The sequence below is a fragment of the Bidens hawaiensis genome, unplaced genomic scaffold (genome assembly GCF_021521415.1).
Source record: "Bidens hawaiensis isolate Kalapana, Puna unplaced genomic scaffold, B.hawaiensis_p1.1 tig00014406_1, whole genome shotgun sequence".
In the NCBI taxonomy this organism is placed as follows: domain Eukaryota; kingdom Viridiplantae; phylum Streptophyta; class Magnoliopsida; order Asterales; family Asteraceae; genus Bidens; species Bidens hawaiensis.
This window is the reverse complement of record NW_027492248.1, coordinates 71,183-93,348: the sequence shown is the minus strand read 5'-3', so window position 1 is coordinate 93,348 and position 22,166 is coordinate 71,183. Positions and strand designations below refer to the sequence as shown.

At 35.4% G+C, this 22,166-nt stretch overlaps 1 protein-coding gene and 1 pseudogene across 1 annotated transcript; both read left to right on the top strand.

Moving 5' to 3' along the window:
* The first annotated feature begins 3,837 nt into the window (after positions 1–3,837).
* Positions 3,838–4,675, top strand: LOC143546609 (protein ASYMMETRIC LEAVES 2 pseudogene; annotated as a pseudogene).
* A 13,778-nt stretch (positions 4,676–18,453) lies between these two features.
* Positions 18,454–19,894, top strand: LOC143546616 (F-box protein At1g30790-like). The gene has a single exon (XM_077038249.1). The coding sequence runs from the start codon at positions 18,605–18,607 to the stop codon at positions 19,892–19,894; it is 1,290 nt and encodes a 429-aa protein (XP_076894364.1). The 5' UTR covers positions 18,454–18,604.
* Positions 19,895–22,166: the final 2,272 nt, after the last annotated feature.

Below are 22,166 nucleotides of genomic sequence, written 5' to 3'. Positions count from 1 at the left end.
TATATTTCTTTTTGGAGTCGGATCTTCCCATAAGCAACATCTGTATTCTTTAAAATAGAGTTGTGATGTGCCTACATCCCTCCATTTCCAGATCTTACATATAGCCCAGCTACGTGTGAGATTTTAATTAGCATGGTCGAAGTTGTTGTAAAAAATATATACCGCGTAACGCATATAGATAATTGTGCAACATCAATAATAATTACGAAACCTATGTTGATAATTACAGAAGTAACATCTATATTCTTTAAAGTAGAGTTATGATGCACAAACATCCCACCCTTATTATACCTTGCATAAACCTTAGCTACGTGCGAGATTTTAATGTGTATGGTTGAATTTGGAAAAATATATCACATCACATATAAATAATTGTGCAACACCAATGATAATTATGAAGCCTCTTTTGATAGTTACACAACTTATGTGATTACTCATATAATAGACATAGTTAATCACATATACATATGGTATATGGACCTTTTTTTTATTAAGAAAAGTGATTTTTATAAAGTATAGCAATATATATTGTACCCAAACTAAAGAGAATAATAGTTATGATTGTTACATTTTCTTTAAAAAATAAATAACATTGTTTTTTTGTTTTCTAACATGTATTTGATTTGCTTAAACGCAAGCTTGAGAAAAAGAAGACCATGCAGACTTAGAGGGTGTTTGGGATTCCTTATTAGGAATATCTCATAGAATAGTAACCAACTTTCAAAAGTGTTTCAATTAGGTCACTTTATGCATATTTTTCTCAAATCAGGTCACTAAATCTTCAAATTGAGTCTCACCGATTTTTTCGTATGTTAAGAAAGAAATGGAGGATAAGATGTGGGGGTCGGAATTTGCAATATATGTAGTTATATTTTTAAAAAAATTAAAAAACGTTAATTATATTAAAATTCAAAAATAAAAAATAAAATCAGCGTCGCCACTCAACGTCAACATCAAAAAAAAGATAAATAAAAAATAAAAACGTTAAAAAACATGTTAAAACCATTAATTTAATAAAATATGAAAGTTGAGTGACCTAATTGGAACACTTTTTAAAGTTGAGTGACCTGATTGGAACACTTTTGAAACTTGATTACTATTCTATGAAATTGCCCCTTCCTTATTTTACTTTCTTATAACTTTTCATTAATTTAATAAGTTGTAAAAGTGTAACTTATGGAACTTTTTCTCTCACAATATAAGTAATCTCAAACACATTATTAATTTTCAAAAATTTTATAATTATAAGTTGGTGAAAATAAACAATCCCAAACACCCACTAGGAAAAAAATGCAACTTTTCAAGCATTGTCCGCATTTATTGAAAAAACCAACCTAGGTGAGTTTTACGCACTGCCACAAAAGATGATCAAAACTATGTAAGTATTATGATCAAACACAGACAACTATTCATGTGATAGTACACAAATAATTAAAGTAATTATTGCTTTACAATTTTGAACAAGATTAATTATTATTCAACTTCATTTGTTTATATTGTTATTGCTGTAGTTTAAAATTGCAAAGTAACAATATTATCATAGTTATTTGTACGCTTAGTAGTTTACTTTTATTTGTAATGTATCATACCTCTGTGTGTGTATATATACATATTTATTTATTTTATCAAGAAACAAGTTAGCTACAATGAGGGAAATAGGGTAGGATCAAAGAGAAGTGGTAGATTCACTTTCTCCACGTTTCCTTAGGCTCGGCTCATGGGGATCTCTCTCTCTCTTTCTTATAATAGTCTTCTCCTGTTGACACCATCTTTATATGCTTCTTCCACGCCTGTTTTTTACCCTTAAAAACTGATCACATGAAAGCCTAAAGATTGCCTTTAACATTTTTACCAATTTCCTATATTTACATTATTATATATTTCTATCTTATTTTGTTCCAACCACCAATATTTTCAAGATTTTCTTAAAATCTCTAAACCAACTTAATAGCTTCCTATATGCATTAATACAATTTCATCATTTTTATTTACCCCTCTTGCAAATTATTTACTTCAAAAACATAAGAATACAACTCAATTTGAAGCTCTATAATTATCTATCATTCATCAAGAAAGATTATAAGTTTATAACTTTCATTTTTCATTAAAGTCCTAAACCCATTAATTATCTTCATTTATTGACCAAACAAGTAGAACCAATAAACACATACACACTTGAAAGAACACAGCAGTACTAGCAGGCTGACAGTACAGTTTGAAAGATTATTAGTCTCACCTGTCTTTTGAATTTTAGGCAAAAAAAAAAAAAGCAGGATTCATGGTGAGCAAATTAAGAGCACTCATCAAGGCCCTTTTGTAACTTTCTGTGTTTGTTTTTATGGTCAACCTAAAGGATTTGAGGCCCCCCTTATTTTACAATTCAACTCTTACTTCACACTGTTTCACTTTAAAGGAAAAAGAAGAAAAGAACTATATAAAGAGAGAGAGTAAGGTTTGACTGAAGAGATCGAGGCCATCGTCATCATATCTTCCTATTGCTCCTAACTCCCAAGAAGAGTATATAATTCAGGTTGAAATATTTACTCTCACTTTCTAGAATGAGTTTTTACTTATAAATTGGATGTGACTCAATGGTAGAGCATTTACTTTACTAGTAAGAGGTAGGACGTTCAAATCTTACTATCATCAATTTATATGGGAGATATAAGGGATGACCCTGACTTGCCAAAGTTCGAGTCTTGATCTCACCCGACTTTACCGGCTCCTCGTTGTCGTGCCATTTGGCGGACGTGGGGGTCGGGTTTTATCCGGTTAATCCCTCAATAGGTGGACCATTAGGGGCTCCGTCCGTCCGAACTAGTGGCCGGCTCGGGCTACCTTTAGCAAATGGGGACCGCGTACGAAGTACCCGGAGTTACTTAGTTGGTCGTTCAAAAAAAAAAGAATGAGTTTTTACTTATTTAAATAATTTGTAAAAAGCAATTTTGCTATACTTATACCAACAATTTGAATAACTTCTGTAGTTATATATCATGCATCTTAATCTTCTAAACATTTTAAGACATGCCCACCCGATCATCATCATTCCCTGAGTGTGGAGCCTTGAAGTGTTACTGTGTTAGATTGGCACTTACCCGAAGGGAAACTCGTACATCACAAAGAAACCCTCTGGTCTAAACTGAGACCCTCTATTTTTTTTATCACATGTGAGACTTGAACTTAAAATCTCTTGCTATTAAATGTCTTACCTTAATCACTTAAGCTTTGGGCACTTTAATATATGTATATTATATGTATATATATTGATGTTATTTGAAGTGCAAAAAAGTCATCAATTATTGTTATCCCGAGAAGCATTACAAATGTAATCCCTCAAAACCCTCGTCTTGAAAGAACAACTCTCTTTACTTTCACGAGATCCAATCTTCTTAGCTTCTCTTCAATTCTTCTTCCAAATCACCTTCTTCATTTTTTTTAAAAATACATTCTTTTCTCATCATTTCAGTTCTAATAAAACAGAAGAGATCTACTATACAGATTGTTTTCAATGGAGAGCAAAAAGAGTTAGGTGAATAATTCAAGAAACCCTTGGTATATATATTTCAAATATATCAGATCTGTATATATCTATAACAATTTTCATAGTTACAAGTACTTGAATCAAGAATATATTCATGGGATCTCTCTTTTTCAAATAGTTCATTCACTAGTATATATATTTATTCATCAACCATTTTTATATAAATATTTTTTCTTGTTTTATGTAATATTTTTAGTTTCAAAATTGCATAATTTTTACTGATTGATGTTTGTTTTGCAGAAATTTGTAACTAAGAGTTAATCTGGTGCAAGAATATATATATAATTGAGAAACCAATGGCATCATCTTCAAGTTCACCATGTGCAGCCTGCAAGTTTCTAAGGCGAAAATGCCAACCAGAATGTGTTTTTGCACCTTATTTCCCACCAGACCAACCTCAAAAATTCGCAAACGTTCACAAAGTGTTTGGAGCCAGCAATGTCACAAAACGCTTAAACGAACTCCACCCTCACCCACGCCAAGACGCCGTAAACTCCCTCGCGTACGAGGCCGAAATGCGCCTCCACGATCCAGTTTACGGCTGCGTTGGTGTCATCTCTCTCCTCCAACACCAACTCAGACAACTTCAAATGGATCTTACCTATGCGAAAACCGAGCTTTCGAAATACCAAAACCATAATTTGAGTAACACTCAAGGGCTTATTGCAACCCACCACCAAACCCTAGGAAGCCATCTATACCATCACCATTCACAGTCTATCATCAGAGCTTTTGATATCAACAATATTAATTACGACAACACCGCGGGTCATGTTCTTGCTCAACACACACAATTCCAGCAAACCCGAGCTGCGGGGACCGATGAACAGGTAATTAATAATTCATAATGATCTGAAATGGTAGTGTTGAATTCTACTAAGATTAATTAATATTGTTTCTTTGTATTAATGATAATATTACATACTACTGGATGCTATGATCATAATATTATTTACACTGGAAACTTAATAATTATACCATATATCGATCAGTTTTGTTTTGTTTTGTTTTGGTTTGCTTCTTTGATGTTATTGTTTCAAAATTATTTGCTGCAATCAGTAGTTTGTTCATTGTGTGATGAAAACTAGGTGTAATGATTACACCTGTGGTCTATTTGTTGTATTTCAGGAATAGGATGGTCAAATTTATTGTTACTATTAAGGCTGAGGGGTGTGGGCTTCAACGGGGGCGCTAGAGCCCCTCCGCTCGCGCCCCCAGGCGCTAGCACCACACCACCGGGGCGCGAGAGGGGCGCTAGCGGGGCGCGAGCACGAAAAACAAAGCAGGCGTGATGGGGTTAGCGGCAGAGGCTGGCGTAAAGAGACATGGGGGAGTGTGCTGCTAGCCGTTGGACATTTAAAATGAGCCGTTGGGCTCTTATTTAATAAAAAAAAAGTTTTTTCTTCCTATATATAACCCATTTCACATAAAACATTCACCACAACTTCAAAATAAAACCCAAAATCAACCCATCTTCCAAACTTAATAATTTATGAGTTTTTTTAATAATACGTTTTTTTAATATATTTATAAAAAAATAAAAAATAAAAATCCGCCGGAGCCCCTGCTGGAGCCCCTCCAACGGGGGCCAGGGGCTCCAACGGGGGCTCCAACACCCCCCTTATCCAGTTTCTCTCTCTGCCACACGTCATAATATTATTGGCTGGAGCCCCCACTAAAGCCCCCATCAGAGCCCCCCACACCCCTCAGCCTAATATCCTACCATCATATATTTATTATCTATATTAATAACTTTTTATTTATTTATTATTTTTGTGTTTTACAATATGGTAATTTGACTAATGTCTACCATGAAATGTGAATTTTAACTAACATTATTTTTTTTAACTATACTAATAATATTTTTTGTTTAATTAAATAACATAATTAACATAAAATATCAATTTCGTTTTGAGACTATTGCATTTTATTTTCTTGTTTAATGATCATATGTCCATATTAATTATATTGTTTAATTTATTTTCAAGATTATTTATTGTAAAACATAAGATATCAATAAGGTTGATAAAACTTATCATATGATAGGGTCGATTGCTTAATTAATCCATATGTTCAACATATAATCATGAGGTTATACGTACTAAAACAGTTGACAACACGGACAATATATTTTTTTTCCGAATACCCGTACTTGTACTGTACTCGTACCGATTTATCATATTTGGTACCGCCGTACCGGTGCTTGTACCAAGATATTAGCACCTTGGAACTCGGCACTTATGGGCACGGGCACCTTTTCGGCATTTCATTATTTGGTACACGTTTGAAATATGTAATTGGGAGGTCTCAGTATATAATGGCTAAAAAAATAGGTCAAACCCATGCGTATCTTCATGCTATATAGATCAAGTCGACTTTTCAAATCATGAAACACGGAGTCACACGTTCCAATCGATAATCATATAGTCTTGCATATTCCAATCGACAACCCTAGTTTTTCTTGCGTATTCTGATCGACTTCCGATCAATACCATACTATAATTCATTGAAAGATTTGCACGTTCTGATTCATAACTTACTTCATTGATCGCACTTTGCAAGTTTCCTTATTACAATCGTTACCACACTTCAAGCTTTTTGATTAGGGTTAAGGACTTAAGGTACATGTAACCATATTCCAATAATACCCATACAGATTTAGCCAATTTGGCACCCGTACCGATTTAGCTTATTTCTTATTCGTATTGGTACTTGTACCAAGCTCATTGGAGATTTGAAAGAAAACAAAAGGGGAAAGAAAAGCAAAGCGGTACCAAAGCGAGTATCGACCAAAATATCGGTACCAATACCTGTATTGTGCCAGTAAATTTGGTACGGTATTTGACTATCCTCATTGGCAATTGAGATTGCAATCTCATTATTAAAAAAATTAAAAAAAGATGAAAAAATAGCAAAAGGCAAACGATCTGATCGGCTGGGCAATTGGGTTTGCAATCTCATAAGGCTGAGGGGTGTGGAGCGCTAGGAAGGGCGCAAGAGGACAGCCGCTCGCGCCCCGGGGCGCGAGCACCACACCACCGAGGCGCGAGAGGGGCGCGAGAGGGGCGCGAGCGCGGAAAAAAAGGCAGGCGCAAGAGGGGTAGCGGCTGGGGGGAGCGTGAAGGCATCTTGGGTTCCGTAAATAGAGCCGTTGGCTCATATTAATGTATATTAAAAAAAAAAAAAAAATTTTCCTCTATATATATTCCTCTATATATCACATATATATTCCTAAACCAATACATACCACACCCAAAACCCTTCTCACATACCACACCCAAAACCAATATCACATACCAATATCAGATTACATGGCTGAAAATTGGTACCCAAACCTAGATTCAGATTACAGTTACGACGATTTATGGTCGGCACCGGACCAAGCGATGTTTTATTCGGGGTCGCAACAATCATCCGGCTTTCAACCATCCAACATACAACTGTCTCCTAACTTTGTAGTTCCGGAGACACAAGAACCAGAACCAGAAGGTGAAGCTGCGGGACAAAGAAGACGCGTCCACCGGAAAAAACAAGTTGCAACGGACGGGTCGGGTTCGGCTTCGACCAGAAGGACGAAACGGAAAATCACTCCGTGGTCATCGGATGAGAAGGAAGCCCTGTGTCGGGCTTGGATAGTCACTTCTGAGGATCGGCGTTGCGGTAATTGTTTTAACGTTTTTAAAAATGATTTTTAATAAAAAAGTTAAATAAAAAAGTTAAATGACTTACAAATTTATTTATGCATTTTGCAGCGGACTACCAAAAGAGCAAGGTCTTTTGGACAAAGGTTAGGGAGACGTTCTATTCGCTCGTTGGGAGTACAGAGCGGAACGCCGATATGATTTCGGGTCGGTGGACCGAAATCAGAAAATTTGTCGGCTTGTTTACTAATCTGTTCAACAGGAACGCCGGTCGTATGAGACCAAGTGGCAGTGACGATTTGGCGGTTTATAATTTCACTGTCGAAGAGTGGAAGCAGGAGTGCCTGCGGAGGTATGGGACGGTGAAGACGTGGGACGATGTAAAGGTGTGGGAGAGGTTGAGAAGGTGTTCTAAGTGGGTTGAGCTGGTGGCGCCGGACGTTGATGCGGAAGTAGGGCCGAAACGGACTAAAACTAGTTCGTCTGGAGCGTACAGCACTTCCGCCGGGTCGGATTGCCGGGTTGGATTCGACCTAAACGTTGCGGGGGAGGAAACGTCTTCACCGCCGAGGAGGCGGCCATTGGGAAGGGACGCCAGGGGGAAAAAACCGGCTGAGGGGGAAGCCGTAAACATCACCGATCTTGTTGAATCCCTCAATAAATTCAACAAAACTATGGAGGTGGTCTCTAATGACAAAAAGGAAAAAAAAAAGAATGAGATATTTGGACTTCCTTACAAGAGACTTCAGTAACCTAAATCCGGTCGACCAAATGCTGATGGAAAAACAAAAGGAACGTATCCGGAAGAGGTTGATCGAAGAAGACCAAGCCGAAGAATAAGAATAATGTTTTTTTTAGTACTTTAATTTTTTTTAGATATTAATGTGTTTTTTTAATTAATGTGTGTTTTTTTAAATAATTTCTTGTTTTTTTAATAATACGTTTTTTTAATACATTTATAAAAAAATAAAAAAATAAACCGCTCGCGCCCCCTCTCGCGCCCCTCCACACCATGGCCCGGGGCGCGAGCACCACTACCAACACCCATCTTATCAAGTTTCTCTCTCTGCCACACGTCACAATATTATTGGCTGGCGCCCCCACTCGCGCCCCCTCTCGCGCCCCCCACACCCCTCAGCCTAACCAAAAAAATAGTGGACACTTGTCAACATATGTGTGGATATGTGAATTTATTTTAATTTTTCTTTTTTATTCTTAACAATTAATTATATATATATTTTGATTTTTGTTTTATAACTTATTATATTTAACTTTTTAAAAAAATCTAAAAACACAGTCTTACTTAGTTTTTTTTGTGAGCATTCCGGTATAAATTTCGTTAAAAATGGAGTTTGTTTAAAAAATCGTATTTTTTATATAAAATTTTAGTTTTAACCATTATTGAACTATCTTATTTGAACCACTAGTTTTCTATTGGTTAGTCAGATTTTTTGGATAAGATTTATAATCTAAAAAATCAAACATTATCTGTTCACAAAAATAAAATAAGTATCTAAATTCGTATTTTAACCCTACAAATATTATAAGAACTTTCGTATTTTAATCAAAACTAATTATAAATTGAATTTATTTAATTAAAAAAAAGATGAGATTGGGTTGTTAATGGGAGTAAAAGATTGGAGTGGGTTAAATTTTGTAGATTGAAGAGAGAGAAATTAATTTTATATTGTGAGATTGAGATTGTGAGATTGTTGATGGGGATAGTCTTAATTTGGTATTCAAATTTGTTGATATTTGAAACCGGTACTGATCGATAAAGTAACTCATATGCGTATTGTCATTTGAAACTTTGTTACGTACGCAAGTTTGTTATTTTTCGTATGGAAGTTTTGTTCCTAGTTTCGTACAAAACTTTTGTTCGCTTAGCTAGTTTCATTTGTCTGTTTTTTGGCAGATAAAGCAATAGACATTGCTCGTTTCCATATATTGATTGGAAGAACTCATTTGCAAATAATAATTTGGGACAATCAGAGGCATGCAAATTATATATTGATTGGAAGAACTCATTTGCAAATTACGTGTATTTTTTGTAAAACGGCAAGATGTGCCACACACAATAATAAGTTTCGGCAGAAACAAACAATGAACTTGCTTATTATGAAATAACTTTAGCACGAAACAAGAAGATTTAAACTTCCGTGTAAAATCTCATCTCTCTTTTTCATCGAGGCTTAATGTGACTGATTAATACAATAACTTCGTGGTAGAAACTTAATATTATTTCAATAACCAAACAACCATGTAAAGAAAAATACTATTGACTTACACTACATAAGTGCACGTATCTTTTACATCAAGACTTTGTGTTCTCCTTACCTCGGTAATTTGCTTGTGCCTTCAACATAAGAGATGGCTAATGTATTTCATTGTTGCGAGCCGGGAAATAGCTACAAATCAAGAGGTGGTTAAGAACCGGGTGGTTGCTGTAACGGTCGAAATGGTTGGACTTGCTCACTTGCATCCAAATCAAAGGGTCCAATCGGACCAATTGTGATCAATAACCTTCACCTTGAACGCGTTGTGGGGTCGGTTTACATCCATGAGAGATTGTTTGAGAAAGAAGGGGAACTTTTTGTTGAAAAAATTATTAAATGAAATGAGTTATTTATAATAAATTAATGAAATTATTTTTTTTCAAAAGAGGGCTTAATGGAAAAACGTTTTATTTATACCGTTGCGCACTAGAGAAATTCACTAGCGGCATGGTATGAGTGACCAAAAAACAGGAGGCCGGGGCATGGTGTTCACCGCTACCACGCTAACACATATGCAGTTTGTGCGGCATTGCGGTGTCCACTTCTATAGTCTAATGAGCCATTATTTTGAAGTATTAATTATAAATGTTTTGTTGTGTAGTGTGTATGAATGGGTGTGGTCAGGAAACAGGAAGAACATTTTTGAACCGTACAAATGTGTAGGAACAAATTAATGGGGAATTAATGACAAAACATGCCCTTTGTCTCTTTTGTTGACTTGTGTATAATCAATCAAATGACGGGTCCATCTTATATGCGGGTCGGTCGACGGACAATAAATTTTGACGGGGTATATATTTATTTACCAACTAAAGAATACATAAAGGAAGACTGTGATATTTGGAATCTCCAGTTCAATCCCTTATCATCAGTGGACCATCAGGTGAGTGAGTTTTTTCTCGAAATTGGAAATAACTTGAAGACGCTTTAAGGATTCCGTGCGGCTGGGTTGGGTCAGCTGGCGGTAACCTTTTGCTATTTGGTCACCCCGTATAGAGTACCTAGACAATTCTGTTTGTTGGCCGTTTAAAAAAAATGAATACATAAAAATTTTATATATTTTTTGAATTCAAATTCATTCCCTTTCGATACTTAACATCAAAATTATATTCTCCTTTTTACCCTTTTCACATTATTATTTGATTTTTTTTTATTTCTTTTAAATTGTTACCATTCTTTGTAGTATCGAAAAAGTATTATGAACTGAAAAATGAAAAGTAGCGTGTGTATATATATATGATAACGGGATTACAAAGGTATTTAAACTCATTTTCAAAACCGGACCGGACGTCAAGATGGAGGTCTTATTGGACCACACAAGTCAAACCGGTCGGATCTGTGGACCAAATTTAAAAACTGTATGACGTTATAATATATGTAATGGAAAATATATATCTTTTAAGATAGAAAAATAAACTAAGGTTTTGTATCATTGTGGAAGAAAACCATGTACACAATATAGTTATGATACATTATATATTATATGGTCAGAGAAGAGTGAATTTAAATCTTATCCGTACAAAATCATAGATCACTTTTGAAATTAAATCTTAGCCATACAAAATCATAAAATGGCAGTTTCCATGGGAGTTACCGGTCATCACCCCTTTTTAAGGATTAAAAAGCAGTTACTTCTTTTAATCACGTATACGTTCTAGAAGTGGATGTTGAGGATGGTTCTTCATTCCTTGAATTCCTCCCATGTTGAGGACGTACGGGTATTTTATTTCAGGGAATCACTGTGGTGGCGGTACTACATCATGGAGATTATCGAGAATCGAAGTGACGAAGAAGATGAACTAGTCAGCGCCGGCCGATGCTAGTGGTCTTTCTGCTTTGCAAATTGGGAACCAAAATCTGGCTGTAAAACTGAACTACCAGAGGTAAAGCTGATCTTTGTCTTCTCTTATTCGTTTAGTTGGACTGAAATTGATAGTTTCAAGATGTCATAAACTAACTAACGCACATTTAAGCGATTAATTTGATTTCAAACTAACCCGAAACCATATCCCATCATCAAGGTAGCTAAGAATTCAATAAATAAAATTTGAAAAACAATTAAATCATGTCTTCCGTTCTTCATCAGTTTAGTCTTCTTATTATAGGGCTAATTTTATTTATTCATCCATTGCTAGATATCTTCATTAATTGGTTTTTGTTATTATTTTGTTTGTTTTGTTTCTCTCTTACAAGAATCAAGAATTTAATAAAGTTTTCTAATTGACTGGCTTCAAGTACTGTTATTCTAGGGGTATAGTCACATTAGTCTCATATGTGTTTACTTAATGTGTTCAATTATTGTTAATCTACATGATAAAATTAAGGCTTAGTTGGTTACTATCTTATATAAGATGCAGCTAGCAGTAGAAATTGCGTGGAATTAACTCTCCAGGCTAAATATTTTTCGTTGTATTGACACACGTTTGTTGATTTTTCTTTTGATAATATCTTAAAATTTATGTGACTAGGTACTTGAGGTTGTGTGGACGAGTACAAAAAAGCCCAATTAAAATGTAGTGCAGCCGATAAGCATGCCAAGCTGCTGGCTTCTAAGAGATTAGAAGAGAGACTCCGGAAGTGTGCATTTGTTCTAATGATTAAGTGTGTGTGCCATGAATTATGACTTAGATTATATTGTTTTACGTTTGGTTAAAATCATCCCTGAAGTTATAATTGTAGTTTATTATTGTACACAAATTTAGTATGATACCAGACTGCCACACCTTTTTTTTTTCGAACGGCGATTTTCATTAAAACCACTAGCAAGGCGCCAGGAACCCAGTTACAAAAGGAAATTACAAGGAAAAATTACACCAATCTTTCCAAAACAAATTTTTAAAAGAAGATCGATTTTTTATCCAAAGGAATCCTAACGATTTTATGTCCGCCACTGTTTTTGAGACGCTCGCCGAAGTTCCTTGAAAAATGACTTCGTTCCTTGTCTTCCAAATACACCAACAAGCCGTGAGAGTGATCCCGTATAACACCTTATTTATCTTCCTATCCAAGTTTCTATACTCATGAATTTAAGCAAGTCTCTGACCGAGAAAGCAAAAATAAAGGGGATGTGGCACCAGTTACAAACGAACTGCCAAACTAACGTGGCAAAGTAACATGAGGTGAGAAGATGGTCACTAGACTCGTCGTAATCCCTACATAGACAACACTCCACCGAGTTCACCTGAATATTTCTTTTTGAGAGCGCCGTACGAGTCGCGAGCCTATCCATTTCCGCCTTCCAAGCATGAATATTGACTTTTAACGGAACCCAACTATTCCACTTCATTATAAACGGGACAGAGGGGTTAGACTTCTTGAATAGAACATGCTTCATTGCAGCCACCGAGAATATGCCTGACGAATCTTTTTGCCAAACCCAACGATCCGGTATACTACTTAACGTGACTGTCTGTAGGATGTTTAAACATGCCAAGAGCTCAAGCTTCTCCAACTGATTCATATTCGATCGTTTCCATCTCCACTTCCAATTTAAGTTTCCATCAACCACCTTACAACAAGAATGAACTAAACAAGCTTTATCTTTTGCGATCATGAAAAGATTTGGAAAGATCTCTTTTAAAGGAGATTGAGAGATCCAAGGATCAACCCAGAATCTTATTTTGTCCCCCATCCCCAATACTCCTTTAATAAGGCTGGACAAATTGAGACTAGAGAAAGAAAGATGGTTTTCCATGTTGGCAATTGATTTCCATGTATCCATCAGCTTGTTTGAGTGAGGCAAGACAGGCCAAGATCTATTGGAATAATGTAAGGACATGATCACTCGTCTCCATAAGGCGCACGGTTCGGTCTTGAACCTCCACCACCATTTTGTGAGAAGGGCAATATTAGCATCTCTAAGAGGTTTTAGCCCCAAACCACCCGCCTCTTTTGGGGTAGCAACCCGATTCCAACTAACCCAACAATTTTTTTTTATCTTTGTTCCCTCCCCGAAAGAAATTTCTTCTTTTCGCTTCTAACTTCTCAATTACACCAACTGGAGCTTTGAAGATAGAAAGGAAATAAGTAGGAAGGATTTCCATCACCGCTTTAAGAAGGTTTAATCTTCCCCCAACAGATAAAACAGATGCCTTCCAAAGGGATAGTCTTTTATCAAAAGCTTCAAGAATCAGATTCCAGTTTCGAATACGGTTCATATTAGCCCCATTAAAGAGACCGAGATACGAACATGGGAGAGCACCTGCTTTACACCCAATCAAGTTGGCCAAAGATGAGACTTCGTTTGAATTAACCTTGATGCCCAATAAATTAGATTTCGAGTAATTAATTTGGAGGCCAGATACTAAATGAAAACTCCTTAACAATCGAGCCATGTTCAACACATTATCCTTGGACCATTCCCCCATAATGATGGCATCGTCGGCATAAAAAAGATGCGAAACGGTGGGGCCGTTGTTAGGTAAAGAGACTCCGCGAAAAATCCCCAATTCATTAGCCTTCTTAAGCATACACGAGAAAGCTTCCATCCCGATTATAAATAGTAACGGCGAAACAGGATCCCCTTGCCTTACCCCTCTTTAAAATTGAAATTCAAAGGATGGCGAGCCGTTAACGAGAACTGAGGATCTCGACGAGGAGAGAACTCTTTTAATCCAACTCCGCCATTTAGATGGGAAATTCATCTGATCTTGAATAGAGTTTAAAAACGACCAATTTATATGGTCAAAGGCTTTTTCGAAATCTATTTTAGAAAGCAAGAGTTTGAAATTTGTCTTTTTAGCCCAAGAGATGAGTTCATTTACAATAAGCGGCCCATCAATGATATTCCTCCCCTTTAAGAATCCCGATTGGGATTCTGATATAATCGAGCCCAGAACCGATTTCAGCCTATTGGCAAGAACAACAGATATCACTTTGCTGATACAACCAATAAGATTAATAGGCCTGGAGTCATTAAAACCGGACGGATCAATAACTTTGGGGAAAAGCGAAATAAACGAGGAGCTGCAGCCCTCAAATACACTTTTTAGATGTGGTATGTTAATATAATAATTAATCTGCTTATAGCAAAGCTTCAATTATTTATGGATTTGATACACATTCGATGTTAAAGTTATATGTTTATGAACTTCAACTTTCAGGTCGTTGACAAATTTTGATGAGATTACCTTCCATTTCATTACATCTAGCCATCTATACACTATCATACATGTATGTCCAAAATTCAGGTACACAATATCCAATGTTCGTGAAGGAGGTTTATGGTTACTTGCTAAAGGTAACAACAGTATATTATATATCCTAAGTTGCAAGCATTATATGATATAGTCTGTCAAAGTTTATCTTTACAGGCTGCAAAAACAGGGCGATTGGAGGACTTTTTCAGAGGAGTTGGCAAAGTTTTACCAATCTTGATTGATGGTTGGATTTAAACATATACCATATATTCATCTGAAATAAATTTTTATGTACCAGCTTTGGTTTCCCCTAATTGATTGTTGACTCTTGTAAGTCTTTCTTCTCAGATTTACAAACTTTAGGCCTTAGTGTATTTATAGCTGTTAGCGGTATGTGAGAGATCATTTTGTGGAGACAGAAGAGACCAAGACATCAATGTGTTTGTTCAAAGGAGGTATGCATTTTGAGTATTTCTTATTACTTGATTACATAATTTTCTGCATGATGAAACAAAAGATTTAACCATCTTCAGCAGTTCGACATCTAGGGTTTAAGAGTGGATAGGTTGGCTATATAAATTCTACCTGGTAATTGGCATTACATATTTACACTTAATTGTTCATCAATAAAAATAAAATTTCTTATTATTTATTTATATTTTCTGTGTGATATACACTTTAATTTACTTAGCAGCATAGGTCACACAATATTTACATTGGTATCTTAGATAATTCGTTATGACTGTTTATGTCGTCCAACCTAAATTGACCACTTTTTACGGGTCGAAGCTGCCATCTCTCTTTAGGGTAATTATCACATGTGTTTTTAGTGTCAAGGTGAATGTTTCGGAAGGATAACAATTGAAGATATGGCTTTCAACTTCCTGTATTTGTATATGTTTGATTTTTTTTTTTCAATTAAGTAGTTAACATTTAAGCTGTATTAAATTATTGGCATGGAACATTACTAGAAGGGACGGTAGAGATTGTGGTGAATGGGTTAACCGGGTTTCTACATCGTGCAGGGAAATAAGCAGTGAGTCCACTTACTACAAACATTGTTAGACTCGCTACATATGTTGAAAAGCGGTTTACCATGGGAAAAAGAGGGCATGAATGGGTCAAACTGGTGTTTCTAGAATGGTGTATGGCCGATAGTGAACTGTTTGCAAATGGGCGACATCAATTTAAACATGTGTTGAAAAATATCGTAAAATATAGTGAACTGTCTTCATGAATTAATGTTCATAAGTTCGTAATCAGAATACTCATTATCCGCATGTCGCCGGTTTATATATGGATCTGATTTTCAATTCCATATTTAAATTAGGTTTCCTAATGTATTTGTCGCATTACTTCGTTGATATTCCCATCCACCGGACGAGTAAACAACTAGTTTACATGGTTAAACTATAATGTTTTAACGACAATAAGGTTTTGTAAAGGCGAAAAGTTGCAGAGTCATGTGCTTGCCTATTTGGTGATGGGTTGCTTTAAGCTGTTTGCCTACACGTTACATTCCAAATCGAAGAACTCATGCTAAAAGACTTATTTGGTGTGCAAGGGAGCCCATATGGTCTATAAGCCTCACGTTTGTTGCCCGCACAATATATATGGGACAAGTCTCGTTCCTTTTAATGGTTTCAACCCACAATATTCACTTTCTTTAAGCCAACGCCCTCGTTTGTAACGGTTGGTTTCTTTCACGCCGACACTCCGAGTTTGGCTCTGATACTATATTTACATCTCAAACATGAACACTCATCTTAAAAGACTATTCTGGTGGGTGAAAGATCACATTATGCTACAAACCCCAAATTTGTTGCGCATATAGTGCCAATAAGATCAGGGTCTAATTGTAATAGGTAATAGGGTAAGGGCCCATGTGTAAATAAGTTACAAACTATATAACGTTGTACTTAAAACACCTTGAACCTTAATGAAAGGTTAGTTGTGTGTTTGTTTGAGTAATCCATCTTCTTCTTTGCATACTTCTTCTTTATTTAAACATATCATAATAATGGTATGGGAGCAGTAGAATACTCTTTGGATATACTGACAACGACAATTAAGAACGGAAGAAAAGAAATATCCATAAATAGAATTACTCTTATATGGCAGAAAACTACGATATTGGGTTCGCGATGTTGTATGATACGATTTTCTATGGCAAGAATAGAACAAAAGGGGTTACGAAGAAGATGAAATTGAAGATAAAGAGAGCGGTGGAATGAAGAAGGAGGCGATGTGGACATTGAGTCACAAACATAAGAGGCAGATTGGAAGCATGCATGGGCGGTATGAGCCACTGTTAATATTACTATTATAACAAGCTTTACATTCAAGAGTCGTTTATACTTCATAATGTAATTTCATGTTTCACGGTTCAAGAGGAAATGAAATGAAATAAAATTAAAGATTTTACGTGTTTAATCTCGAGTTAAAAGAAGGGAAGTGAAAGTTAAAAGTATTACAATCATACACTTGATCTAGATTTTTTATTTATAAAATGGAATGGTAAAATCAGTATTTTTGTATTTCATTACTTTCTCTCCAAATCCGTCTATTTTGATTAAAGTTAGAATAAAACATTAGTAAAATTCTTCATATTTGTTTTCAATAAACAAACTCATAAACACAAATTTATTCTAGTTTCTTTCCTATTCCTTTCGTTCCTCTCTTTAATAAAGGCTCGGGAATACAACGTTATCAGATTTATCAAATAAGTTTTGAGTTTAATCCCTAGCTCAACTTGAGTTTCTTTAATTTAGTTCCATTTAATCTCTACTGATTGACGAGCGCGTTATGGATACCAAATGACTCGGATTCATTTACATCCTTAGAAAACATAATACAATTAAGACGATAATTTAATTCATATACGGAATGAAAACTAAATGGGCGATTGCATATCCATGGTGGTTTATGATTATATCATCACTAATTTATTATGTGTGATTATGATGTATGAATTGAATAATAATCACTAGTTATCATGCTGTTTGGATTTAATCATCTTTATTATTGAATTTCGTGGTTTCTGATGTTGCATTTTGTAGCTTAGGATAAGGTTAACTATAAAAATTTATTTGGAATAAGGTAAAGTATAGATGGAATTATATGTAGCATGCAAGTTGCTTTCTAACAATTATTCAGACACCAATTTAGGATGACAATATGTTTGAGTATCGGGTACAAAACCAGTCCTAAAACCCATCGGGTTTATATCGGGTAATTCAACGGTTTACCCATTAGTTTATTATAAGAGTACCCTTTAGGTATGCCCAACTTAAACCCAACTTGGGTATCTATCAGGTTTTGACAAAATATAATTAATCAATTATATAAGGTAACTTTTAGTTAATTATAAAAAACAATTACCATAATTTGTCTCAAATGAATAATCAATTACAAAAGATAATTGTCATAAATTTACAACTAAGAATGGCATAAAATCAGTAAACATGGCATATATGTTTTTCAACGTTTGGGTCAAGTAATTAGACATATTACTATTAGCAAGCATATATTAGTAAAGTATTCGATCATTACTACTGTATTATTTTATAATCAATTGTTTCCCTGTATAGTGAAATTTTAAGAATTCATTACCAAATTATATTATTGTACAAAGAAAGGATATAAGAGTTCGAACATATGCTTGAAAGTTTACACGAGTTATCGGAGATCTACCTTTAGCTCAACTCGGCACAAACATTTACGCGGGTCAACAAGTTAAATTAAATCAACCGAACGAACCTAAGACAATTTGCAAAATCTGTTTACTCCGAGTTCTGGTCAGATTTAGGATGAACCCTCACATCATAATTACAAGCATAATTATTTTCCTAAAAATCTATTTTTAACAAGATAATTACAAGCATGATTAGTGCCAAAAATCTCTAAACATCATCTCATTTCCTCTTTTTACATTATTCTCCCACCCCTATAATATCATGACATTTGAAATTTGACTTGTTCACTTGTTCATTTTCCATTAATATTAAGATGATGGACATGATGATGGAAACGCTTTTGTGTTGTTTGGCCATCCACGAAAACATGGAAACTTATTTATCTTTGTTCTTCCCCAAAGACCAAACTCCATTCCCAGAAGAGTTCCCTGAAGATATCATCACAGATATCCTCTCAAGACTCCCTGTTAAAACCCTACTTCAATACAAAACCGTTTGTAAACCATGGTTCTCTCTCATCTCCGATCCATCGTTCGCCAAACTCCACCTTACCCACCCCACCACCGCTCGTTTCATCTCGGCTTATGATCACGCCACTCGCAAGCGACACTTTCTCACGGCTCCTTGTGGCAGTGGTCCGGTCACTCATATCATGACACTGGACAATGCTCCAACTGTTTCTAGAAAAGAAACCACAGAAGCTGAACATCTTAATGGGTTAGTCTTGTTTACTTCTGGTAATGGATTCATCATGCACAACTTTGCTTATGTTATTAACCCGAGCACTCGTAAGATATTTAAGCTTCCTGGACCGGCTGCTGAGCCGGTCCAGGCTTATGGAAAGGTGCATATATGTTACTTTTTTGGTTTTGATGAGTCTAGAAATGAACATAAGATTTTGACTGTTAGAATGCTTGATATTCGAAGTGTAACACCGTTTAAACCGACTAGAATTGAGATTATGATCTTCTCTATGTTAAATTACACGTGGAGGACGATTAATGTTGATCTTCCTTTTGATGTTAGTGGGGATCATTGGTACTATGGGACCAAACATAGTGTTTGTGTCAATAGTGTGATTCATGTAATGCTTCAAAGTCAAAACGAAATATTAGCGTTTGATTTGAGGACGGAGAAGTTTTCGATTATTAACATTCCTCAGGATGCTGCTCCTAATGAAACTGAAAAAAGATACTATAAGAAAGGAATGAACACAATAAAATCTAACCAGCCGGTTCTTATGAAAATTAACGGCTTTTTAGGACTTGTAGGTCGTGACCGCGTTGAGGAATACGAAGAAATGGATGTTTGGATGTTACAAGACTATGAGAATCGTGTTTGGGTTAAGGAAATTGTTCATTTCTCCGAATTTTGGTTGATGTTAGACAGTCCATTCCCGTTAAATCCAGTTTTACTAAAAGAGGTCATTGTTAAATGGTGGGAGTCTTGTGTGGTGATCATTGTGCCTGCCTATGACATGGTGACTAAAGATATGGAACCTATAAAATACACGCTCCATCATCCGTTTTTGCATTCTAATACCGTTAGGTTCGATCATTTTAGGAGTTATGTTGAAAGCATCTTCCCTTTAGAGATGAATTAAATGTATGTCGTGTTAGAGTTTCTGATGTTACGTGACGCTGAGGTGCGTTTTAGACGATAAAGAGATCATTATATGGTATAAGTACTAAATGTTGGCAAGTGAATCATTAAGTACCTTTTTGGGTTTTTATTGTGTTTTCTTTTCATGTTGAGATGATAAAATGAGTCCTACTAACAAAATTGTGACTTTTTATGGATTGAAATTGACATTTTGACCACTATTGACTTTGTCAAAAGATGGCTTTTGACTTTTTATTTATTCAAATATCATTTGAATTTCCTTTTTAGTAAAGAAACGACTCTGGATGAAAATATGGTGTGTTAGATGAAAATTTGGGTGCCGGACGTAATATGTTGTGTAATGTTCGGTCTACCACACCAAAGTGATCCGATCTACTACCGTACTATGCCAGGTTGAAATATGGTATGCCAAATGACAAAAATCTTGTTAATCGGTGATAATAAAAAGTCCAGACTATTTTATCAATTAATTGGTGTATGTTTTAAACTTTGAAAGATTCTTAAAGCAACATACAAACAAAGTTTTCGAAATACACAACCGAACACTCTAGTTATATGGCTTAGAAAACAGTTTGGTTATCTGTTTTGCATAGTTGGTTTAATTGGTTTTTGAACCAAAAGCTTGACTTGAGCTAAACTAAAATGAAATTTCTGTTTGTTTCCTTTTGTAAGCTTAACTTGCAAGTTACATCAGGGCCGGTCAAACAAGGTACCTGGGTAAAGCACTCAAGTTCTAAACTTTCATAGGCCCAATGGGGGCATCCATCTTTTCTTTTAAACTTTCATGGGCCTTTATTTTTATAAAGATTGATTTATTAGAGCATTCCCGGCCCGTTTCCCATTCCCATTCCCATTCCCATCTATATAATTAGTTAATTACATTAAGGGTATGTTTGGCAAAACTAGCTGGTAGCTGTTAGCTGTAAGCTGAAAGCTAGAAGCTGGTAGCTGGTAGCTGTAGCTTTTAAATATTTAGGTGTTTGGCAGAGTAGCAGAAGCTTTTAATAAAACTAGCTGGGTGCCCGCGTGGTGCGGCGGAATGGGCGCACAACCTAACATCAACCGCATAATCAGTGTCGGTACATGATTCACCTGATGACGGTGCATACATAACCTAAATGTAGACGTGTAATTCATGGAAAAGCAGTAAGCTTGTAAATGATGTCGAAAATCAAGAAACAAAGCTGAAATATATATTAATCTTCAAATAGATAATTTTTTTAAACCAACATATTTTGATATGAATCCCTTTCTGAACATGCAATGTTTTAATCTGAAATATGTTCTGACCTGACCTCTTTCGACTCAAAAGCGTACCGACACGAATCGAACTAATTTAACCATTTTTGTATCGACTCGTTCTGACCCTAATTTGGTCTTACACATGACTCAAGTTCATCTGACTCGACTCCTAATTTGGTCTTACACATGACTCGAGCTCATCTGACTCGACTTTACCGATCCTAACCGATAATTACGTAGCATGTTAATTTTTTAAAGTTAAAGAAGTGTAGCAATATCATACTCAAATTAAAGAGAATAAAATGCTCGTTTTTATGATGTAATTTGTTTAAAAAAATATTAACGTGTGAAAAAGTTATGGCTCCTAAAAAAGTCATGGGGGTAGTTAGTTTTGAATAAGGGTTGAATGTGTAACTATTATATAAATTAACAAAAATTTATATAAGTTCAAGTACCAAACTTATAAATTCAAATGTAAAATATTGTAGAGCTTTTTCTTCATCTTACCAAACAATACTTTTTATTAGATATGAGCTTTTTCTAAAAGCTTGTAGCTTAAAGCCCCTAAAAAGCTCCTAAAAGCCCTTTGCCAAACACACCCTAAAAAAATACTAGATCTCTAATGTTCAATTAAATTATACTTTTTATATCTTTACATTACAATTTTCTCTATTCTTTACTCACAACCAATTCAACAATTATTAAGAAATAAATATGGGCAAACAAAGTTTCCCCACATTTACAAAAAATCACTACCTTTAATACTCTCTATTTTATAATTTGCACTCACAACAACTTACAACACCACCCTATAATTTACAAAATTCTCTCACATAATTTTAGGGGATGAGTTGAGAATGCTCTTAATTTGCTAAGTTTTTTTAGGCCTAACTATCCCTACACCTTCCGCAAGATGATCCCACGCCACCTACAAACGATCATCCAAACACACACAAACTGTCGTTCAAAGAGACAAGGGTTGACGTCATTTACTGATACAAAGAAGACAA

Coding starts and splice junctions, on each gene's coding strand:
- LOC143546616 (XM_077038249.1), top strand. CDS start 18,605: ATGATGGACATGATGATGGAAACGCTTTTGTGTTGTTTGGCCATCCAC.